Below are 25,586 nucleotides of genomic sequence, written 5' to 3'. Positions count from 1 at the left end.
AATAAATAAATGACCAAGTATAATATTTCTGTCTCATGTGTTTAACTGGGTTCTCTTTATCTACTTTTAGGACTTGTGTGAAAATCTGATGTTTTAGGTCATGTTTATTCAGAAATATAGAAAATTCTAAAGGGTTCACAAACTTTCAAGCACCACTGTATACTATTCTCCTCTCCTAATGAAGCGCCTTGCACAGGAAGGTAAGGACAATCGATACCGTGCCCCCATCGTGTTGTCTCTCTGGACCTCCAGACCTGATACCAAGTGATGCACAAAAGTACCACAGGCCTGACGGGTACGCAAGTTGCCCCACAGTGACAACTGACTTGCTGAGTGATGCCATCCGTTGGCCATTTGAGTGGCTCTTGTCGTGTCCCATTGACCCTGTTGGGTTCATCTGCCACACTGCACCGAAAAGCGTCCTGCTGCCAGCGCCTTATTATTTGATGTACCATTTAATCCATAGCTGGAACCCAGGCAGGTACTCCCACTCCGGGTCAGAGCGGACCTGGGAGCAATGGTGCATGTGAGTCATCGTATGCACCGCTGCCTTCTTTTGTAAAGCTCTTGAAACAACTTTACCACAACAAGGACGAAGTGACTCAGAGTCAGCATGTTTCGGTTTGCTTTTAGATCAGTAACTGTCTGTCGTCTATCCATCCAAGTATTATTTTTGGCCACGCAGAAATGACTTTAGAACGTTATTGATCTGACTAAGGACAACTAATAAATTCAAGTAACAGGATAAAAACACAAGCTTGACCCTTACTGTGCAGCGGTGAGCTCTTTGGGACGGCGCTTCGGACTTTTGTTTCCAGATCGCAGGAACGGCTCTGCGTACCAGACCTCGCTCAAACCCTTCTATGTGAATCCGCATCACAAATTTCTCTTTTTTTTTTTTTTTTTTTAAATGTATGGAGCAGACACCAAACCGTCTGCCTCAGTTTGTCCGTACAAACCGAACCTATTCATTCTGCAAGTGTCCTGCCGACTTTAGGCTATGGATTGAAATTCCACTTTTTTTTTTTTTAAATAAATCCGCTACATTTGAACAGCCTTGAATGACACACCTCAGTCTTAGGAAGCATGCTTTGGTTTAAATTTTTTTTTTTGGGGGGGGAAATATATATATCGTAAAAAACGCGCTACATTTTGCAAAGCAGACGAAGCCAGAAACGTGGCGAACTTTCAAGCACTGTGCGCGTGAGGTCACTTCCTTTGAATGAACAATAACTTCCCAGGACCGCATTCGTGTAATGGCAGACTCAAAGGGCCAAACTTCACCAGGTTAAAATATAATTTAGATAGTAAACTATTCAACATATCTAGTTTTATAAAGGTATAACTTCCAAGGGTGATGTCATTTTCATCAGACTAGCGCTTTAACTTTAAGCCTACAGTAACTGCCAAAGCAAGAGATGATATTCCCTATACGTTCAGTTTAACTACCGGTCTAAAGTACGCTCCGAAATCTCGGATTCACAGGGAAAATACAACTAAAGATAACTAGACAACAGTGTTGTAGCATACTGATCTATTTATTAGTCTGTAGTTTAATAATGGCTATAGCTAGCATTTAGAATATGGGCTAATTTCAGTTAACAGGTTGTTTGTAGTCATGTGCGAAATCCAGATGGGGGGCAGGAAGTGAAAGGCAGAATGGATGACGGAGAGGAAAAGCCGTATTGTCCTAGATTAGATGATATATACACATGAGAGAAAGGTACAGTATAAACCAGGGCTTTTCAAACTGTGGGGCGCGCCTCCCCTACGGGGCGCCAGAGTTCTTCAGGGGGGGCGCAATGCGAGGAAAAATAAACCAGAATAAGTTACTATTGCGGACATTTAGCGAACTTCAGCTAGCCTTTGCCAGAGACAAAATGGATCGATTTTTAGTACCTAAAGCTACAGTGAGTGAGGAGACAGAGTCTGGGCCAAGCAAAAAAAAGAAGGAAGTATGACCACGATTATTTAAAGTTTGGATTTTCATGGACTGGATCTGAAGATGCTCCACTGCTACAGTGTGTTGTCTGCCAAGAGGTGCTAGCTAACGATGCTATGAGATGTTTAAAATGTGTAAAACAAGATGTTTAAAAAAAATGTTTTCAGAAAGCACAGATGTTTAAAATGTGTAAAAGAAAAAAAATAATGTGTACAACAACCATTTTTTAAAAATACGAATGGAACATTAAGTATAGAGGATTTCGACGTGACGTCACAGGTCACGTGACGCCCCGGTGTCCGCCATTTTGAAGGTCAAGCTAGCTAATGTCAACAACATAGTAGCTGGTATGTTACTGTAGCAATGTTTACGTTCAGTCATTTGGATGACTGTTAAAACCTTTCAGTCTCAAGTTTTTCCTTTACTGTATTTACTAGTTTACCGAGCTAGCGTGTTCAGGCAGGCTGGGAGCAAGCGCGCTCGCTCCCAGCCTGCCCGAGCTAGCGCGCTCGCTCCGAGCCTGCCCGAGCTAGCGCGCTCGCTCCCAGCCTGCCCGAGCTAGCGCGCTCGCTCCCAGCCTGCCCGAGCTAGCGCGCTCGCTCCCAGCCTGCCCGAGCTAGCGCCCTTGCTCCCAGCGTGCCCGAGCTAGCGTGCTCGCTCCCAGCTTGCCCGAGCTAGCGCCCTTGCTCCCAGCGTGCCCGAGCTAGCGTGCTTGCTCCCAGCCTGCCCGAGCACGCTAGCTCAGTAAACTAGTAAATCCAGTAAAGGAAAAACTTGAGACTGAAAGGTTTTAACAGTCATCCAAATGACTGAACGTAAACATTGCTACAGTAACATACCAGCTACTATGTTGTTGACATTAGCTAGTGCTAACAGCTAGCTGCTAGTGCACTGCTACAACTACACCGACCCTAATAATACAGTTCTTGGTCATTGCCTGGTAACAGCAAATTTATAACGGGCCATGTCTCAACAGACTAAGAAGTTATTTCAATGACATTTAATAACATTTTGTTTATCCTGAGGACCGAAAGTAAATGAAAATGTGAACAAACCTTAGCTGTAATAAGATGGCGACCACCGGCTCCAGGGACGACCCGCTGATGTAGGCATGTTACCCAGCCTGGTTTTTAACGACATAGGTATACAGATCATGTGGGCCGAAGTCAGGTAAAGACGAGGGCTTCGTGTACTTCCGTACGTCAGTGAACAATCCTGGTGGAAGCAGGTAAACGTCGTTCTCTAAGCCTGCTAACCTCAATTTTTGCAAATACCTCTCCCTCTGCTCGCCCTGTAAATGCCCTGCGTCGCTGGATAGTGAAGGTGTTTTCTGCATCTCGCTCCTTTTTCTTTTATGTTTTTTCCCTGGTATTTCCCACACGCCTGACTGCAGGTCAGGAAGATCACCCGCGCTGCAAAGCCAGAAAAAGATAGCCTGGTAACGTGTACGGATCACGTACACCAGCATCATTGATTTTCTGGTGATATTGCTTCTTACTCGCGTCATCTAGGCCGGATAAAATACTCGACAATGAGACTTCGTCATGATGAACAGCGTATCGCTACCGGTAGTCGCCATATTTGTGACCGTCAAAATGGCGGCATAAATATTGTCGCTATGGAAACAATGACGTAGGCCGAAATCCTCTATAGCAACAACAAAAATTGTAAGGGGGGCGCTGTTGTTTATTTGCTCTCTGAGGGGGGGCTGACTCTCCCACACTTTGAAAACCCCTGGTATGAACAAACAATCACATGAGCTCTGTGCTTTCTCAGTTTGAGCAACCGATAATGAAGCAAACTTTTTTTTTTTTGAGCACACGCTTGTGATGGAGCTTCCTGGGTAGAAAATCACTTCCTGATCTCCATCTGCAGTTCGAACCATGACATCGTACGCAATCACATCCTTATAATAAAAAAATACTATTAAAAAAAATGCAGTTTTAAAAAAAACAACAACCAGAATTTCATTGAAATTGGCCGATTGTAATAATCACGGCTATAAATTTAGTAAAACATTAAAACAGCTTTATTTCTTTGAGATTAATCTTTCGTAAGGCAGAATTATCTGACCGTCACACGAACAAGGAATCCATGCCAAAGCCTCAAGGACTGGGTTGACCTCATTAACCATCAGCCAACTGGTCAAATCTGACCTGCAGCACTGTTCAGTTCATGCATAGATAATGAATAGCACTGTCTTTTTTTGGATGATTGTTGGAACGAGGTGAGGAGGCATGTGATCAGGAGTCCTGTTCCTTACCTTGGCTGGGGGCTTTGGAGATGAGCACTGGAATGGGGTCAAACTGGCTGTCGGGGTTTTGATCCGGAGCTGGAGAGGATGCAGGGTGAGCCAAGCGGGTTAGAGAGGCAGAGCGGGCCAGGAAAAAAAATATATATATATACACACAGCGAGAGAGAGAGAGAAGTGGATAGAAAAGTATAAATGAAAGATACAGAGAGAGGCATAGACACAAGAAAAGAAAGATCAGCCTGAATGTAACAGTTGTAATGGGTTGCAAAGGTCTGTCTTTTGTTTTGTTTTTTTGATAAACATACAGAACACTATCCAGTCTGTTCCACTCCACAGGCGAGTTTATTTGTCCTGTATTGATGCCTTTTACAATAAAATAATATGATTATGCTATACTGCTCCCTGGTGCAAAACTTTGGACCAGCTGAACTGATATTTTTCTCCATCCTATCTTCAGTAACCACTTTATTTGGGTCAAAGCAATGGAGGATTGGAAGCTGAAGATTAAGAAAGTCAAAATTGCGAACAAAAATCCCACCAAGCAGAGGAAGGAGGGGAGAAAGAAAGAAAAAAAAACCCCACCACCCCAAGGAAGAAGAATAAATCTCATCTCATCTCATTATCTCTAGCCGCTTTATCCTTCTACAGGGTCGCAGGCAAGCTGGAGCCTATCCCAGCTGACTACGGGCGAAAGGCGGGGTACACCCTGGACAAGTCGCCAGGTCATCACAGGGCTGACACATAGACACAGACAACCATTCACACTCACATTCACACCTACGCTCAATTTAGAGTCACCAGTTAACCTAACCTGCATGTCTTTGGACTGTGGGGGAAACCGGAGCACCCGGAGGAAACCCACGCGGACACGGGGAGAACATGCAAACTCCGCACAGAAAGGCCCTCGCCGGCCCCGGGGCTCGAACCCGGACCTTCTTGCTGTGAGGCGACAGCGCTAACCACTACACCACCGTGCCGCCCTCAAGTGCATTATTCTATACATATTTATATTTAAAAAAAAGCAGTTGGCTGGTTTCACGTGTCTCAGAGAAAGCACAAGTTCACCGTTACCTTCTGGGGTTGTATGATGGGGAGCGCTAACCGGTGGGTTGGAATTGACAAACATGAAATTAGATTTTTTTTTTTTTTTTTTTTGGGGGGGGGGGGGGGGGGGACCATTTTTCTAGATAGGCCTTAGAATTGTGGCTACACATTTATAGACCCCTTTCACATGACGTCACCGCGCCGCGAGATTTTGTTAGGCGCCATATTGGAAGACCAAGTACATGCACTCACAGTATAAAACAAAGTACGAGCGAGAGTAAAGTGACACGATGGATGATAATTCTGGTTATGTGAGTACATTACCAGCTGCAGAAAGGGCACGGTATGTGGAGAAACTGGCTGTGATTGATGGGTTTGACCCATATGATAAGACTCAGGGCAAGGGAGAATGGAAACATAAGGAGGACCGGACGCCAATTCTGCCATCTGTTTGCTACCCAGACATTGTAAACTATTTGTTGTTTACACCCAGTGCCTACACTCAGTGTTCGAACTATGCCGATATTTTCGGGGGGCCCCTTTTTTTTCCCTTGGGGGTGTGTGCGCGCTTGCGCTTGTCTCGGAGCGCGGATCTCCAAACACATGAGAAGCCTCTCTTACGCACATATCACGCAGACTCCACACACTCGTGTCCGCATTGGCATGTTCAAAAAACAACCTCGCGTCAACAATGATACCACACGCAAGAGAAAAAAAAAAAAAAAAAAAAAAAAACAGTCAGGCTACTCAACAACCAACCTGGCAGCAGCGAGCAAGCCCCAAACCATCCTAAATTATTATTATTATTAAATTGTAGAAGTCTGGGAGGCTTGCTCCTCATACAGTTATCAACTTGAGGCCAATTTAGCATGTTTTAAATCTGAATTTATTGCGTTTGCTTACCTCAAAGTGTCCGCAGATCATGCACAGACTTATCCATTATATCCACAGGTTTTTGCCAAGTCTCACACAGGTTTCTTTTTATCATAAATAAAACAGCTCAGATTTGTTTAAGTCGTTTGCCACTCCACTTTATTCTCGTGGGTTCACATACCGCTGCCGTTATTTCCCCCTAATCACGAGTTTGTTGGTCTTCCAAAATGGCGCAGGGTCTGTTTACTTCCGGTTTCGGGTGACGTCAGTGAAAGGGGTCTATTGGAAAGTTCTAATCAGGAACACTGTGTCCCACTGCACTGAGCTCAATCAAAAGGTGTTATCAGTCCCATTGCATCCCATTACAACCTCATCACGAGTGCTCGTCTTACCCGGCTGGAGCTGCGTACTGGCCAGTGGAGCCGGAATGAACTGCTCCAAAGATTGAGCAGGGGTGGAGGACATTAGGGAAGGCAGCACCTGAACTCCCGATGAGGAATGAGAGAGCAGGGGCCCACCGAGTAGAGATTCCCCTCCACCCAAGGCGTCTGGATGACACAATGAAGGAAGAGGAGGGAGGACGGGGGACAGGAATGGTAGAGGACGTACATGTAATGGATTAAGGAGAGCCAAAGCAAGTTGGATTTGGATAAGCAGTTTGAGAGAAAGGAAGTAGAGATGTTAGCATGATGTTTGGGATTCATCTAGAGAAATCAGAAGCGTTCGAAGCACTCAAAGATTACAGTCGGAGTGAAACGTCATAATTCCTGTCGAAGTACGAGACACAATTTCAGTTCCAAGGCTGCTCGTTCTGAAAAGCTGCTCAAGCCAAATGTAAGAATCTACTGTGTGTTTGTGGATTGTACATCAGGTTTCTGAATGGTGCCTGCTTTCACTGATCGCAAATAATCACTATGAAGCGTTTGAAACAGACTGATGGTGAAAGAAGAAATGGAAAAACGAAAATCAGCTGAACCGGCACAATGCCGTGAGAAAGATTTAAAATTATACAACCTCAAAATAGAACCGAGTCATTAAATGCGTAATTTGTGAGACGGGCTCTTGTGATCGACCTTGTGGAGAACCTTGACACCATGCAGTCAGTCATCGCTGACCAAAGCGATAATTAATAAGTGATGACAGGAAACAGTGATCACATGAGTAAGAGCCGGCTTCCTCTCTCTCTCTCTCACATACACAACGGTTTTCAAATGATGAAAATGAATATCGGTATAATCCATCTGGTCCATCATTTTAAATGCAAACTGAGCCACGAAAGACAAAATAGAAATGTAGAGCATCCAGATTTGATCAAACGTAGATTATAAAACTTCATAATTCCTGTTCATTGTTCAACTGGGATAGAACTTTACCCCTCAGAAGAGTTAAACTGCAATGATTCTCGCTGTTCAAGGATTTTGGGTGTTGTCTATTCGATAAAAAAGAAAAAAGTGACAACATGAGAGGAATCTGCGCTGACCTGGCAATGCAGCATCGGTGTGTAGAGACTCCAGACCAGGAATAAGAGGATCCATCGCCACTGTGTACAAACAGAATGAAAATAGGATTAGTGAAAGATAATGAGACCGGATCTTTCCATTTCCAGTCTTGTGTCTATGAAATGAAAAACAGGCCGTCTGAGTCAGTCATGCAGCGACAGACGGATGGACTGAGAGATAAGTTGGAGGTGATGCTTGAGGCTCATGCAGGGGAAGAAACAGAGAACCAGGCAGAGAGATGGATGAGCATCCTCTGCTTCTTCAAAGAGAAGACTGGGGAAACAATCCAGTCTGCAGGGTATACAAGTAAGAGGATGGATGGGGCATTCTCAGAAAATGTGACGAGTAACGGTAAAGACATCTAAAAAAAAAAAAAAAATTTCTATACACTAATTTTAGTTACAATCCCTGTAAATATATTTAGATTAAAAAAATTTCATGAATTCACAAAGCAAAAGATATCATTATTATGGAAAAAATAATGCCCAGTTGTCTTCACTGTTACCCATAATGTCTTCACTGTTACCCTATAGAGTATCGGTAAAGACACCTCATGTCATTTTTGAGTCACTGAGTGCAGAAAAAAAGATAAATTATGCATTTCTTATCCCATCCAAACTTGCTACTTGGCTAACTAAACTTTTCCAACATGCAGCATCATTAGCTTCATCATTTTTGGGTAACGGCAAAGACGGTCAATTTCCCTGACGTCTCTCAATTTCACATTTACCCAAGTTTGGTTGTTCAAAACATGGTTATTTTAACCTGCCGTTAGTTAACCAGCCATTAAAAAAAAAATAATTTCCTGATGCTAATTTAACCATACCGTGAGCAAACTAATTGGTTTAGCCCTAACCAGTTGGTTATGTCGTCACACCGTGTCAAAATCAATCCCACAATGCCACGCCCACCAAGTCTCCTAACTACCACTTGCATAAAATCTAAGGGCAACGAGCACCTGCTCCTCAACAAACAATGCATTACTTCTTCGTGTTGGGCATTCTAAATCTTCTTGCAACAAATCAAATATATAATGGAGGGATTCTCTACCAAATCAGTACCAATGTCAAAAGTTGTGCATCATTGTATCCAAATAACTTGTTTGGTCCGTGTCTGAATTGGTTTGGACGGCGTGCATTAACAATCAGGTACATGCCAGCAGCGTTTGCCTGTAAGATGAACGGCATTTTGATGTCTACATAACCACTTGGTTAAAAGATAACGGAGGCTGGGAAGTGTGTTAACTTTAATTACTTGGTTAACTTTAATGGAGTTTTGGACAACAGTTTAACAGTAGGTTATATTTAACATAATATTAAATAGTGATTTAACCATTGGTAGTGCTGTCAAGCGATTAAAATATTTAATCGCGATTAATGTCGCGACTGTCATAGTTAACTCGCGATTAATCGCAATTTAATCGCACATTTTTGTCACATAAAAGACCATTGTAATTCTCTTATCAGCATAAAAAAGTGAATGGGCTTGCTTTGTACCAATGTTTTTTTTTTTTATTGCAGAGCATAACACGTCTTGACACAGCCACTGCAAAGTAAAACCTAAGCCGAGCACCGGCGCAGGGCTAGCAAGAGAACCATGAGGGAAATGATCTACTGTTTGAGTTAGTCTACAACTCTAATCAGAGAGACAGGTTACACAGTGACGGTAGGCTTGACATGCTTGATTATAATATAAAGTACACTATTATATTAAGTTGTTCGTTGATAAATATTGCATTGAATCTGATCTTTACTGTTTCAGCTCACTTAACACATTTTGTACTTTTACACTTTCTGCCTGTTGATGCGTCGCGCTGTCCAATCAGAGGCGGCCAAATTTGCATATTACAGGAAGGATTTCTGGGATAGCATTGAGTTTACAGTTCAGAGGGATCTGGCTTCTTTAGACGCTGTCTTCTTAAAACTGAATAAATATTTAAAAAGAGCCAAATGAGCCAGTCTTTTGAACGGCTCTTTTCAAAGAACGGATCACAAAGATGCGGATCCCATCAAAGAGCCATAAATCCCATCTCTACTAGCACGCCCTGCCCACGCTGGTTCTTTGGGGGGGGGCAGAGGACTCTGGCTGCGCGGGGCGTGGCATTACAGTCTAGCTGCTATCAGTTTTCTAAGCAAAGTCTCTGTTCCAAGTTCCTGGCAGTTTCAAAAGCTTATGAAAAACCTACATCATGTCACAGAGCGTTAATCTCGCAATAAAAAAAATTATCGCCGTTAAATAACGCGACATTTTTGACAGCACTAATATATATAAATAAAGAGAGAGAGAGAGAGAGATGATGGAGACAGATGGAGAGATATAGAGACAGACAGATATAATTATATAATAATGACGTTAATAATGCGACATTTTTGACAGCACTAGTTAAAAGATAACCATGTTTTGAACAACCAGACCCTGATCAGTATCCTGGATTCCAACATTCATGCACCAGTGATTCCCCCTCCCAAAATGGCTGCTCAACATCCTGGTCTTTCCTCATGTAGCTACACTGCCCTCTAGTGTCAAAGCCTTCAGTTACAGCATGATTTCACCATTTGGGTAACGGTAAAGACAGCAAGAAAGAACACATTCTTGCACATATTTTAGGTTGTACACCAAAAACCGTTCAAGCAAAGATCACAATATTTTCCACAATAAAAAGTGAAAGTATAGGAGGCAATATTTCAGAAGGGGGGGGAATTACTTTCATTCAAATTTCACTTCTCCTCATTTAGACACATGGCGGAAATGACATTTTGGTATATTTAGGCTCAAAATTTTCACAGATGCAGACAAGTTTAGTTCTTTTCTTTTTTTAAACACTGCTCTGTTAAATTCTCTTTCTTAAAATGTGTAATAGAGGGCCAGGATTAATGGTTTTAGAGAGAGAGGGGGAAAAAAAAAAAAAACTTTCGTGTTTAAAACAAATCCTGTTTTCTGAGAATGGCCCGGATGAGGAAAGGAAGAGAGGAAGAAATGGCGCAGGGTAGGAAAAGCAGAGGAGAGGTGGTTTACCAGGACCGGAGTCTGCAGGGCTAAAGGGGTCGTTCAGAGGGAGGTCAGGGATAAGCAAGGAGGAAGAGGAGGAAGGTTCAGGAGACTTCAAACCCTCTATCAACTTCTCTACTCGGCAAACAGGAGAGGATGATTTAAAAAAAAAAAAAAAAAACAAATCAGGGGGAAAGGAAATGAGACGAGTGACAAAATGGAAAAGATGTACAGAAAGAGAAGCGAGAGGAGAAAAAAAAAGACAAAAGAGAAGAAAGACGAGAAGAGGAATGGGACAAGGTGAGAAGAAAGGAGAGGAGAGAGGCACAGTATTCAAAATCATGAAGATCGACACAGGATCCCTTTCCAGTTCCAAAACAAAGGTTGGAGAGTCGACTGCAGATTTATGAAAACATCACATCACTGCAGGCATTTCATCAGAACTGCGTACACACAACATGCATGTTTCAGGGTCCTCGTCATAAACAGCAACTCATCACACGCAGAGAGAAACTCGGACGCGTTTAGGAAAGAACGAGACGAGCAACACAGACACAACATGGCAGCTCACTAGCCTCATTAACCATCTGAGCTCCAGGTCCACAAAAAATGTTAGATCAAGCAACAACCACCCAACAGGGTTCATTTAATATTTTCACTGGCGTATAATAAATGGTAGGGGTTTAAAAAAAAAAAAAAAAAAAAAAAAAAAACAGCCAAAGCTTGGATACCATCATCTTTAACGCTACACGAACGTGCATCAGACAAACAGTTAGACTATTCACAGCAGGCGTGAGGATCTGTACATACAGGCCTTTTATTTATTTTTATTTTTTCCAGAAGTAGTGCAGCGAAAGAGAAACCAGCTGCTAGTGCAGTTAGCACAGGATCCATTCAAACCAGGCGCATGCGTGTCAGTACAGAGCTATGGCTCGGTTCGCAAAGACGTCACCTCGGTGTGGTGACCGGAGCAGCCGCGAGGTTAAAGTTCACCAATTCCTCAAACCTCATCTTTAATAGTATATGGAGATGTAGAATTACAGAAGCCCTGTACGGCAGGTTCAAAAATGCTGATGTGCCATTTTGTCATTTCAACATAACCATTACCTCTTAGGGCCTCTGCATGCTCTTGCGACAAGGCTTTCGCAGATAGCTTTTCACAGACAGTTGTAATTTATCGTTGAGCGGGGAGTAATAGGCGTGCGCGATGTTATTCACAGTCACAACGCAAGGGGGTGCGAAGTCGTGAAACCGCTAGGAGTAGTTGGTGGGTGTGGTGAGTGGAGTGTTTATCCTCCGGTTACTTATAATGACTAGAACTGGAATCGTATAGATGTCCGTACTTCCTCGATCAACCGCTCTTCGTGCTGCTCCATCTTCGCTCGTGTTTTTAAAAATGGCGGTCGTGAAAACAAAACAAACCGGGAAAGTAGGGAAGCGGAAGTGCGTGTACAGCGGATGTAGAGTGGACCAATCAGAGCCCTCTTGTCTGCGAGGCTTCTGCGGTGGTCACAATTTTTGGGAGGTGCGCACACAGCGTCTGCGGGGGGGGGGGGGGGGGGGGGGGGGGCTACGCAGACGCCATCTGCGAGGACTGCGTTGTCAGCATAAATTGGCCATTAGTCAACATGTGATGATCTATTGGTAAGATGAATATATCGAATATTAACTTACTCTTACATAATGGCGGCATCCGAATTCTCGGGATAGACCGACGATGTTAAGTACCTACTACTTGACAATAAACGTAGTACGAGTACGTGAGTGAGTAAGGACACAATAAGGACGTACTCCTCCACCATCTTACCTACCCTCTGACCTGGATGTCCACAGATGACGTATGCACACGCCGCCGCAACATTTTTAAACAATATTTCTGTAGCGTCAGAAACGTTAAACCAATTCCTGATACATTTCTACACCGCTGCAACAACCGGCTTCGGAATAATTCTTCGGTTATTCGGAGGCTCCAGCTGAATTATGGGATAGCGTAAAGGTGGTACGTTTGCATCCGACAGTTCATGGTTATAACTAGACCAAAATATCAACGTAGTGGCACCGGTCATAACAGCCAGGGGTTTGGGGGCTGCCTTAGGGGGCCCCCCAAAACTCATGGGTTCTACGTGCTCGGAGATGCATTTTAGTGCATTTCCTGGCACTTGCAGGCATCCCTCAAAGTCAATCTTTTATTAATATTCAACTATATTAGTGACATTTATGGAATAAGAATAAAACAACCAGTTGATGTTCACCAAGCATCAGCTTTATTTTCAGCTTCAGCCATTCAATTACAGTACATGACTATCCAGATCTAACTCGGGGACTGGGAAGCATTACGTGCATGACGCGTAAGCGCCTCTCAACACGGATGGCACTTTAGGAAGGAGGTAAACTGGACTAGCATGATCAGTGACTACCTCCACACGGAACTACTCGGGCAGCTACGCGCTGGGCGCTTACATGGACAGGGAGTGGAGTATGTCCGAATGGCGGCGTGCCATCACCGCCGCGTCGGGATAACGAGAAAACAAGGGTGCTCTGAGAGCACAATATCCCCTGCTACAATATATTGCAAACGAAACTGCAATATGCGTATTACCGTCCTATAACCTAGGCAAGTTTCATGAAATTCCTCCAAAAATTGAGAGGGGTTAATTTCAGAAGGTGAGAACCCTTTCCGGGATGGACGGAAAGACAGACGGACGGAAAGACAGACGGACGGACTTCACCATGACAATCCCCCTTCGGGCCTTTCAGTCAGCAGGGGATAATTAAACAAAAGATCACATTTTCAAGACTGACGAGTCTTTATTAGCGTAACAGCAACTTTTACAGGCGTGTCGGCAATATTGCGGGCGTAGCGCTAAGGAAAGATTGCGTATCGGCCCGATACGCTGACCAGGCCCAGTTAGAACCCTGGAGTTATAGATCATCCGGGTACCGGCAACTGAGCATTCATTCAGACGCCCTGTATACCACTTTTTATGCACTCATAGTACGCAAGTATGCATATTCAGAAACAGCCATTGTTTCGAGTGGGATTCAGCTGACACTTAAGATTAACAAGAGTGCTCTGAGAGCACAATATCCCCCCTGCTGGAAACTGGGCCATAACTCTGGTAAAATGCGACCGAATTGAACTAAATCGTAATATGCATATTTATTTTTTTTTCGCGGTCCGGTTTCTATCAAATCCTGCACTCTGATTGGCTGGCGAGTGGGTCCATATCCTACGGTACGGACCCTGGTTACAGACCTCTGGTGACTCGCTCGTTTACACCAACAACAAAGAAAGTAGCATTTTTTGTCAACATTTATTTATTTTTTTTAATAAGATTTTATTTATAAGATTATCAAAAATACAAATTTTTGCCATCATTTCTCAGAAGAATGGACAGCGATAACGACAGTGTTCACAGTGAAAGCGAGTTTTACTACCCTGAGGAAGAAGAAATAAAAGAAAACATTTCAGGAGAAAGCTAAAAACCTAACTGTTGCTAACGGCAAGCAAAAACATGGCTGAATCCTGAATAACTCAATTTTGTATAAATAGGGGACTACATAGGTGGCAAAATGTAGTTTTTTTTTCCTGCCATGGAAGTGCACTTGTATACCGAGGAGGAAGCCATTTGCATTACAGCCGTGAACGAGGATTCAAAATGGCGGCTCGGCTCGGTTTTCCCTTTCGGGCGCTCTCGTTTTCTGTTAGAATTTGGTAAAGAAAAAAGAAATATATTTACCAGCTTAAGGTTGATCCGTATGGTGAAATACCGTGACCTCGGCCTTGAATGCTGACCTCGGCCCAGAGGGCCTCGCTCAGTACTTTCAAGACCTCGGTCACGGTATTTCACCATACGGACCTCCCAGCTGGTAAATAACATATATATTACCGACATATAACAAAGAATCCTGTCAAGTTTTGTGAAATTCCTCCAAAAATCATGGGAGGAGTTGATTTCAGAAAGCGAGTACCCTTCCTGGGACATATGGATGGACAACGCCACAACATAATCCCCCTTCGGGCCTTTCAGCCAGCAGGGGATAAAAATGAAGATTTATTCAAACTGTGGTTCCTTGACCCCACCCACAGATGATCATAATTTAAACTTGAACTCCAGACGACAGGGTGAACACTTTTCTATCGCGCCACTCAGAAGCCATTGTAACGCTATGTTTTAACGTCCGAGTATGTTGTACTGTACTCCTAAATACACCCAAGGAGCTGGATTTTTTTTCATAAAAATGGCAGATGAATGAATCAGTATTTGCGTAGGTGGTTTAAACACTGGACAGCACTTTTATTTATTTAATAATGCAATCTCTGAAAAGCAGATCATATACCAAATTCAGCTCATCCGCGATATAAGGTCACCCACCCTTACAACACAGCACTTCAAAACGTTTTCACAACTTGCGGTTCAGGGCTGCCGGACGTTATACATTTCTGTTCACCGAGTGTAAATGCACAGCTCAGATGAGAAAGTTTGAAAAGTTGGTGGACTTCTCTCTCCTATTACGGTAAAGCTGTAGCTCCATGGCCTGTCTATACTTACAGGACTTTAAGGTCAGGGTTCAAGGATCAGGAGGGGGTAGGAAGGGTCATGGCGCTCAGGACACAGAGCAGCAGACACGCCGCTTTGTCCTTTTCACTAGGAGTCAGGGGGTAAAAATAAATCAAATCAAAAGTTCATCCTGTTTACACCCGTTTGGTTTCATGCATCTCGCCAAACAGGATTACATCCATATAGGGATCATGATCATAAAAATATAGGTGTGAAAACACTTAACATTTAAATCTGTTCCGACAGCACAGCCCCTCCCATATACCCAAAGAGCCACTGCTGTATGAAACGCAGTCTCATCATTTCATAAAAGATCAACCGCTGACTTTATAAACATGAGTATCAATGAGTGACGCAACAGGCTGCCAGGTGACTTTCACATGTCCCGAGTGGGCACAGAGAGCCATTTTGTGCCATTCAAATCCAGCTACAAAGGGCCTTATTTACACAAAGCGACAGCTCCTGCCACGGTGTGTGTGTCATTAGATCCAGATTGGATCAGCCAAACCCTGCTTATATAAGTGCAAGGATTAAACTCTCTCTTGCCGCTCATGTAGCATTTGCCACACCTTTCTCCTGGCTGTCCTGAGGAACAAAAAAGCCAGACGATACATTTGACGACTGCAGCCAAGCAGCTGATTCCACCATTTGTAGAAACCCAGTCTATGCTCTACTTTCAAGACAACCATCACTTTAAAAAAAAAAAAAAAAAAGGTATAAGGTAGCAAAATGTTTCTTATTGCATACATCACTGCAGAATTGTAATGCCTCATCATGCTTCCGGACAGAGACGCTGACAGAGAAGTCTGGGCAAGGTCCAGTAAACAGCAGCCTGAAGATCCTGACAGTGATCAAACACGTTCTCTATAGTACGACATGAAACAGGACACTTACAAAATTAACAAAACAGCCTTTTGTCCTTTCTCTGTCTGGGCGAGCAGGAACCGCTACAAATCTACACACGTGCGAATGAAGGCGAAAGTCTTTCCATGTTTCTACGTCTAGAAGCCAAGTACAAGACTCCACAGAGAGCATGACGTAACCTTAGTTAACAGAATTACACTGCACTAAAGACAAATGGACAGTAACATCATAAAGAAACAATCAGGAGAGGACAAGACAAGGGCATGAAACTTTCCCTGGGATCACAAACAAAAAGGAGTACGATAAAGGAACTGGTACCTTTACATACCTGTGCACTGGGGAAAGCCTTTGTTGCTTGCAGCTGCAGGTTGTAAACCTGAAATCAGGTTCTCTGTCGAGGATTTCTCTGGTGGTTTTGCTGTAAACACATGGACAACTTGATCTAAATGAACCATTTCACGTCCATCCATCTTCCCAACTGAAACTACACTGATCTTACCATCCAGTTTGGCAAAGTCCTTGTTAAGCAGCTCTTCAGCTGTCAGTTTGGAGAAGTTGTCATCACCAAATGGGTTCCAGGAAAGCTGTGCCCCAGCGTCTGCCTTAGGGGCAGCAAACTGGGTACTGACCTCGCCTGCAGGGTATACGCTCTGCTGAGAGGAGCGCGGGGATCCGGAGGGGGTGGTGCTGGCTGATCTGGAGCAGAAACACAGATTAAAAACAGACAACGTTTTGCAAAATCTGATCAATGGATGTATAGTGGGATGGGAATCCATGGCAGGACTAGGGGCATTGGAAGAGGCGCCATGGCTTCAACTTGCATATGTTCAGATGCTGTTACTGATGCCTTTCTTGCAGTAGGAAATGTTTTGCTGCCTGACTGATCGATGGATGCTCACTTGGACTTGTTGAGACCAGCTTCGGCAGCAGCTGCCTGCAGTAGCTGAGTGGACTTGCTAACAGGAACTCCAAATATGGCGCTGTGCGTGACGTCACTCAGAATGCGCCTGTGACCTCCACGAGGGGCCACCTTAGGAGACGAGGGCGGAGTCAGAGAGCCCACTTTATGGCCCGAGCGCCCACCTGCAAACGGCTAAGCAGAGAAAACACTTCCTTTTAGTAAAGGCATCTCGACATCATGAACAAAATTACTTGAGACGCAATCCCAATGACAAAGACCCACTCAATCTGGAGAGGAAAGACGTTGGTTAGTGACGGAACATCAGTTCAGGAAGTCACAAAACGATTCGTTTATGCTTAAAAGGTCAAGAGAGAGATGAATCAGAACAAAGAACCGACTAAAGAACCACTAACACCACTGATGATAGAAACACAAAGAACCCAGAGTAAAAAATGGTTAAAGTTCACCTTTTAAACTTGTTAATTACCAAGTGTCTATTTAAGCTTTAAAATATTTGTATGTAAAGGGGAACTACAGCCATGAAATGTTAGAAGGAACTGTTCCACTTCAGTTGTGTCCCTAAATACACCGTTGAGGCGTCCATTATTAGCATACAAAAATTTGTTAGCATCAGAACTTGCAAAATTGAGGGAGACCCCAAACCATGATGCTATTTTAAGGCTTGAGGATACCAGGCACACAAGAAGTGGAATATTCCAGGGAAATTTTCAGGAAACTTGAACCCAGAAAAAGATCACTTCCAGCAGTTCTTGAATTACCATCTCCTTAGAATTCGTGTCAGGAGCTGGTGCCCCCTGTAGGACTGTAGAAGGAGGAGGAGAAGCTTTAAAAGACGGAGGGCTAGAAGCAAGAAGATTAGCCACTGGTGGCTGCTGTGGCTGTTGATGCTGCTGGATTGGTGGAAGAGGAGGAGGAGGAGGAGCCATAGCTTTAATTTTTGTGTGTCCGGGTGCAGTCTGGGCATACTGCACAGGAGGGGCAGGGGCCATTGCTTTGGTTCTGGCCTGCACTGGGGCTGGTGGAGGAGTGTGTTGTGGATTCAGAAGGGGTGGAGGAGGAGGGGCTTTGGCTTTAGTTCTTGCCTGTGAAGGTGTAGCAGATGGTGCAGGTGAGTTGGTGTTCTGATGATGTGGTGGGTAGAGATGATTCTGCACTTGGGGTGGCAGCTAAAACCAGTAAATCAGGTCAAAAAACACAAGGTTAAGTGGCTCAAATGATAAACACAAACGATGTCACCAGATATTGGGGGGGGGGGGACCTCAAACCTCAACTGGGAGCAAACTTCCATTTATTATGTATGGAATAAAACATCATGGGAGCCTGCTGCTGTAGGAAAATAACCAATAATAGGGTAGTGAGTTACTGTTACCACCCCAAGGTTGATTTTCCTAAAACAGTACGACCTGAAGTGCTTTATTTCTATTACTCCGCATCAACAGACTTCACCATATCAATGACTACACGTACTTTTTTGATAAATGACGCATTTTTAATCTATATTATTATTATTATTAGCCTTAGATGATGTGAAATCCCTGGGAATTAATGGTTACTACAGAAAAGAAATATCTTGGAACAAGCACATTAATATAAACCCGTGATTTACCTTGTAGCCAGAACTATCGTCAGAGCTGTTGCTATAAAAAATTAAATCAACATCTTCTGGCCAATCAGATTAGAGAACTGTACAACGTTCAGATATAAATAAAAACACACTTTACAGCAAAGTCGGTGTAAAGAAAATGACCGGTATGATCTGTACCTGCTGCTGAGGAGGGTAGAAACCTGCAGCTTGTGGCTGTACGAAAAGCTGTCCTTGCTGGGGCGTGGCTTGAGGAGGAGTGGGCGTGGCCTGCAGGGATGCAGGTGTTGCTTGCTGCTGAGCAACAGGAACAGGAAGCTGAGGCTTCTGTGGCTGAGAGGCAATGTTCACACCTGTAAGGCAATATACGTTCATGATCTTTTAAAAGAAAAACGTCGATACAAGAACAGAATTCTAAATAGAACAAAAACGACAAGCATCAACACAAGACACATTATATGGCCAAAAGTTTGCGGACACCTGAAAAATTACACTCGTGCGTTTTTGAACATGCCATTCCAGATTTATTCCCCTTTTGCCATTATCATAACCTCCATTCTGCTAGGAAGGTGTTCCATGAGATTTTGGAAACGTGGCTGTCGGTATTTGTCTTCATTCAGCCACAAGAATATTAACGAGGTCAGGAAGAGATGTGTGAGGAGGTCTGGGGGTGCAGTCGGCGTTCCGGTTCATCCCAAAGGTGTTCAGAGAGATTGAGGTCAGGGCTCTGTACAGGACACTCAAGTTCTTCCATCTTGGCAAATCATGTCTACATGGAGAGTGCGCTTTGTGCACAGGAGCATTGTCATGCTGGAACCGGTCTATGCCTCTTGGTTCCAATGAAGGGAAATCGTAACGCTACAGCAAACAAAGACATTCCATACAATTCTGTGGTTCCATCTTTAGGGTAACAGCTTGGAGATGAACCACATATGGGCGTAAATCGCCAGGTGTCCATATACTTTTGGCTTTATTGTGCATAATACATATCTGCACTAATTTTTTTTTTTACATGACTGTCTTCACTCCTCACACACAAATTAAAAAAAAAAAAAAAGACTCCAAGAACAAGATCCAACAATTTTGAGTTCAATCCAAGTTTATTTGTAGTAAGCAAAGAATAATTCATTCAGGGCATGCTGCAACAGGAAAACAAATCAATCAAAGATTGGATGTGAACGTTATAACTCTGAAGCTGATTATTTTCCAGTAAGAGCACTGGTACACAGCACTGACACTGGAGACTCATTCCATTAATGTTGAATAAACATCTCACAAAAACACCACCATAGCAAACATTTTTACATCTGTTTATTTTTAATTTTATTTGATTCTCAAACGGGGCGGCACGGTGGTGTAGTGGTTAGCGCTGTCGCCTCACAGCAAGAAGGTCCGGGTTCGAGCCCCGTGGCCGGCGAGGGCCTTTCTGTGCGGAGTTTGCATGTTCTCCCCGTGTCCGCGTGGGTTTCCTCCGGGTGCTCCGGTTTCCCCCACAGTCCAAAGACATGCAGGTTAGGTTAACTGGTGACTCTAAATTGACCGTAGGTGTGAATGTGAGTGTGAATGGTTGTCTGTGTCTATGTGTCAGCCCTGTGATGACCTGGCGACTTGTCCAGGGTGTACCCCGCCTTTCGCCCGTAGTCAGCTGGGATAGGCTCCAGCTTGCCTGCGACCCTGTAGAAGGATAAAGCGGCTACAGATAATGAGATGAGATGATTCTCAAACAGATTAAACCTTTTAGTTTCACAAATTTGGATGACTTTTTTTTTTTTTTTTAAATAAATGTGAACGTGTTGAGCACTAATTCGAGTCTAGTTCTCGTTGTCAGATTGCTGACCCTGGACTCTTATCAAAGCTCAAACACACTTCAGCCCAGTCTGACTCATACGTACATTCCCAGAAAACACATTCCAACAGATCAGCCTGTGATCATTAGTGTGTGATGGAGAAGGGCTGTAATAGCTCTTGGCTTTTTTTTTTTTTAAAACCAAAGTCAAATGGCAACTCAGCAGGATTCTGGCTATTAAGGCTCAGTAGAGGCAGAATATTATTAGCCAAGGATTTAAAAAGCCCTCATTAGCCAGTGCTTAAAAAGACACATTGATTAAACCACTGCGATTACTCGAGTCGATCAATTCAGTCAAAGTTGCAAAGTCCACTGCAAGGTGCCATTCTTTAAAGTGAATTTAATGTCCCTAAACCACACTTTTTTTCTCTGTACAAAGCAACAATCGTTATGTTGACTGACCATGTGTTTTCGAACCATAGCTGATCCAAAAGGCCAAAAATGAATTGAAAATCAATAAACTCAGCCGATTTTCACGAAATCTGCTGAGACTGAACCGGAAGATCCTGAAGGGGTGCGTGACATCACACGTGTAACAAAGATCCAGGTATCAATTTCGTTCGTGTGTGCAGCAGTGGTTAGACCAGTCTCGATATGGAATCAAGTTTTGGAGAGAATTCTGATAGCGATCGGGATCCTTATCCTATATGTCAGATAAAGGAGCAGATGATTATCAAGGATATTCAGGTGTAAACGGTTCTCTTTTCGAGCCCCCAAGACAAGAAACAGATGCCAGTTCACGACAGTCCCGCTCACCGCCGATAGCGCACCACCAGCCAGAGAGAATTGGAGAAACAGAGTGGTTTGTGGATTTTTATTCTAAGCTGGCCGCTACAAAATATAGGGAAAATATTTACATGTACCTCAATAAATGCAATAACAGAATCTTTAAAATGTACACTTAGTGTAATTATTGAAAGAAAACATGAAGCGGGAGATAATATGGGAATCTACAAACTGTCCAAATGTCAGATCAAATGTCATTTATTCAATAAATAGGTTTCTTTTTTGCTCCAATAATTCCCATAATAATAATAAAAAATTTATATAGCGCCTTTCAAAAAACCCAAGGACGCTTTACAATTATAGACAAGGAAAGAAAAATAAATAAATAAAAATATAATAAAAAATAAAAAGTAAAGTGTCCACCAAGTAGGGGTCAGGATGTAATTCCCGTGGTGTAGCAGCCACAGTCCCACCAAAAGGCGCACGAAAACAAGTCCCACATCTCCAGCACCGCCGCCGTGACGCCGTCAGCAACATCGCTCGAACACCACGCCGTGGATCCACACAGCGAGCAGAGAAGCTCCGCCACGCAAAGCGCTGGTGTGTCCCAAACCGCCTGCACAGCCGCCACGACGCCACCGAGCAACATCGCTCGGAACATCACGCCAAGCGTTAAAGCACAGAGCGCTGGACAACCACGATGTAAATTAAGCAACAGGCTCGCTGCAGTCCACAGCTGGGAGCGCAGGCATCGCCCACGGCGAACCAAGGCCTGGAGGGAACCGACGCCCCAAACTGGGTCCGGAGCTACACCACAACCGGCGGACAAAACACTCAAACAAACACCAAACTACACAAACACACAGAAAAGAAAAAAAAAATAGAAAAATAAAATAAGAGCTCCGGTGAGAAGCGGCAGCCAGAACGCGCACGACGTACTCTCAACCGGAAATGACCCATGTGGTCTTTATGGTGGTGGTGGAGGTGAACACTTGATGAATTAGATTTATTATTAGTAGCTGCCTGAATCGTTTGCACAAACCTCACTCTCTGTCATTTCTTGGAAATTTGTGAACCGAATGTCCTGTTGTGTATGGATTTGAACATCCAAAAACAACGCAGCGCTTTCACAGTTATTTTTCTAAGATTTGTGGTTGGTAGAAGAGAGCAGCTGGACTTGCTTGAAAAATCTTGAAGACGTTTCGCCTCTCATCTGAAAGGCATCCTCAGTTCTGTCTGACTAATAGGGAGTATCAAGTATTTATCCTCTCATGGATCATCATACAACCCCAATTCCAAAAAAGTTGGGACAAAGTACAAATTGTAAATAAAAACGGAATGCAATGATGTGGAAGTTTCAAAATTCCATATTTTATTCAGAATAGAACATAGATGACATATCAAATGTTTAAACTGAGAAAATGCATCATTTAAAGAGACAAATTAGGGGATTTTAAATTTCATGACAACAACACATCTCAAAAAAGTTGGGACAAGACCATGTTTACCACTGTGAGACATCCCCTTTTCTCTTTACAACAGTCTGTAAACGTCTGGGGACTGAGGAGACAAGTTGCTCAAGTTTAGGGATAGGAATGTTAACCCATTCTTGTCTAATGTAGGATTCTAGTTGCTCGACTGTCTTAGGTCTTTTTTGTCGTATCTTCCGTTTTATGATGCGCCAAATGTTTTCTATGGGTGAAAGATCTGGACTGCAGGCTGGCCAGTTCAGTACCCGGACCCTTCTTCTACGCAGCCATGATGCTGTAATTGATGCAGTATGTGGTTTGGCATTGTCATGTTGGAAAATGCAAGGTCTTCCCTGAAAGAGACGTCGTCTGGATGGGAGCATATGTTGCTCTAGAACCTGGATATACCTTTCAGCATTGATGGTGTCTTTCCAGATGTGTAAGCTGCCCATGCCACACGCACTAATGCAACCCCATACCATCAGAGATGCAGGCTTCTGAACTGAGCGCTGATAACTTGGGTCGTCCTTCTCCTCTTTAGTCTGAATGACACGGCGTCCCTGATTTCCATAAAGAACTTCAAATTTTGATTCGTCTGACCACAGAACAGTTTTCCACTTTGCCACAGTCCATTTTAAATGAGCCTTGGCCCAGAGAAGACGTCTGCGCTTCTGGATCATGTTTAGATACGGCTTCTTCTTTGAACTATAGAGTTTTAGCTGGCAACGGCGGACGGCATGGTGAATTGTGTTCACAGATAATGTTCTCTGGAAATATTCCTGAGCCCATTTTGTGATTTCCAATACAGAAGCATGCCTGTATGTGATGCAGTGCCGTCTAAGGGCCCGAAGATCACGGGCACCCGGTATGGTTTTCCGGCCTTGACCCTTACGCACAGAGATTCTTCCAGATTCTCTGAATCTTTTGATGATATTATGCACTGTAGATGATATGTTCAAACTCTTTGCAATTTTACACTGTCAAACTCCTTTCTGATATTGCTCCACTATTTGTCGGCGCAGAATTAGGGGGATTGGTGATCCTCTTCCCATCTTTACTTCTGAGAGCCGCTGCCACTCCAAGATGCTCTTTTTATACCCAGTCATGTTAATGACCTATTGCCAGTTGACCTAATGAGTTGCAATTTGGTCCTCCAGCTGTTCCTTTTTTGTACCTTTAACTTTTCCAGCCTCTTATTGCCCCTGTCCCAACTTTTTTGAGATGTGTTGCTGTCATGAAATTTCAAATGAGCCAATATTTGGCATGAAATTTCAAAATGTCTCACTTTCGACATTTGATATGTTGTCTATGTTCTATTGTGAATACAATATCAGTTTTTGAGATTTGTAAATTATTGCATTCCGTTTTTATTTACAATTTGTACTTTGTCCCAACTTTTTTGGAATCGGGGTTGTAGAATCCGAATCAGAATGCTGATGGCTGCATTGTAGGTGGCTGATAAAAGATGTCTTAGACACCCACCTCTGTTCAGTGATGGTCGTTCCAGGTTGACAAAGGATCGTTCATTTTTGTCAACCTGGAACGACCATCACTGAACAGAGGTGGGTGTCTAAGACATCTTTTATCAGCCACCTACAATGCAGCCATCAGCATTCTGATTCTATGATGATCCATGAGATTTTTCAAGCAAGTCCAGTTGCTCTCTTCTACCAACCACAGATTACTATGTACCTGGATGACCGAGTATCTTCACAGATATGTTTTCTAAGATTCCTACAACAATATCCAATTTCAGCGAGTAAACAAGTACGGAGTCAGATGAACCAAAATGACCCAGATAGCCGGGGTTCCACGCGTGACGTCATGCGAGATTAGCCCTGAGGCAAGGCTGCCTTTGTCCGGGATCTGGAAGCCGCGTTTAACGATAGTTTTGTGCTTGATAAAATAAAATGGCTATTATTATTTTCCCCTCACTGCTTTATTCATTAATTTGTCGTTACTAAGGATATATATTCATTTTAAAGCATTACATACACTAAGGGCTTTGGAGTAGTGTAATCTCTACTGCTGCAATCTGCTTCACCCTTCTCCAAGACTATTTCAGTGTATTTTTGTGCCAGATGGTGGTGTAATCATTCGACTAAATTGGTTTCTAACTATTTGATCTATTAAGTGAACCAGCCTTTTTGCCAGCTGGATTTTATTCCATTCTAGCTCGTTATACCCTCAGCTGAAACGAACCATCCTGTTTAAGAACAAAATCCCTTCGTGTTTAAATTGGTGCGCACGCGCACACAAAAATGTCTTTTGTCTTCGTAACTTGACCCCATGTGTATTTTTACAAAATCTGTGTAAAGCTCAGCAGTTTCACTTACTGATGGGTTGCGCAGGTCCCGCTGGGGCATTGGCTCTCTTCCGGGGTGTGAGGGCAGGCTGTATGGGCAGCATGCCTGCGACCGGCTGAGCTTGGCCCGCTTTGGGCCGTTGCCGTGGCGCTATGGAGGTTTCCATGGTCGGGACTGGATCGGTAAGTCTAAAACAACAAAAAAATAAATAAATAAAATCAGAAAATATCTTGTATTGTACATTCTCATGGCACAAACGTCTCAGTATAGATGTATAGTTATATGGAAGTGCTCGCTCTCACCTGGCTTTAGTCTGACTCTTCTTAGCAACTGCTTCGCTCGCTCTGATTGGCTCAGGAAGCTTCGTAGGAATCTGAGAATTCTGGATCGATTCATTCAAATAAATAAATAAATAAATAAATGACAGAATTGGTGTGAAGTTTTGCTTGATGTTTGAATTCTGAAATGCAAATTTGAATTTATGAATTCAGTCAAACCCAAAGGTGACCTTCAGGCGAGTCCACGATTCATTTTAGAAGTATTAAATGTGTCTTTTGTTTAAAATGACTTCATCTACAACGCTGTACGTTTATCTAACAGTATCCGGTATTACCCACAATGCTGCTTGATGTATAGTGACACTTAGTCCACGCTTCAGCTCTGCCTGAAGAATGATGCAGCGGCACTTTAGTGTTGTACTCTGTCCAGC

The 25,586-nt window shown here is 43.4% G+C and overlaps 1 protein-coding gene across 6 annotated transcripts in view; it reads right to left on the bottom strand.

Moving 5' to 3' along the window:
• LOC132892850 (AP2-associated protein kinase 1-like) overlaps positions 1 to 25,586 on the bottom strand; it is a 109,252-nt gene that overhangs the window by 18,132 nt on the left and 65,534 nt on the right. For 2 of the 6 annotated variants that reach the window (XM_060931303.1, XM_060931307.1), the window contains exons 9-17: positions 25,180 to 25,259; positions 24,908 to 25,065; positions 18,711 to 18,883; positions 17,707 to 18,114; positions 16,926 to 17,119; positions 16,526 to 16,722; positions 16,355 to 16,444; positions 7,594 to 7,653; positions 4,206 to 4,274 (exon numbers count right to left, since the gene is read on the bottom strand). In XM_060931303.1, the coding sequence (XP_060787286.1) occupies positions 4,206 to 4,274; positions 7,594 to 7,653; positions 16,355 to 16,444; positions 16,526 to 16,722; positions 16,926 to 17,119; positions 17,707 to 18,114; positions 18,711 to 18,883; positions 24,908 to 25,065; positions 25,180 to 25,259 (1,429 nt within the window). Of the gene's footprint in view, positions 1 to 4,205; positions 4,275 to 7,593; positions 7,654 to 15,153; positions 15,250 to 16,354; positions 16,445 to 16,525; positions 16,723 to 16,925; positions 17,120 to 17,706; positions 18,115 to 18,710; positions 18,884 to 24,907; positions 25,066 to 25,179; positions 25,260 to 25,586 lie in introns of those variants that run through there. The other 4 variants (XM_060931305.1, XR_009655484.1, XM_060931304.1 and 1 more) reach the window with 4 other exon arrangements.

This window comes from Neoarius graeffei, chromosome 10 (assembly GCF_027579695.1).
Source record: "Neoarius graeffei isolate fNeoGra1 chromosome 10, fNeoGra1.pri, whole genome shotgun sequence".
NCBI classification, from domain to species: Eukaryota; Metazoa; Chordata; class Actinopteri; order Siluriformes; family Ariidae; genus Neoarius; species Neoarius graeffei.
Note: the sequence above shows the minus strand (reverse complement) of the source record. Positions and strands in the feature narration are given on the sequence as shown.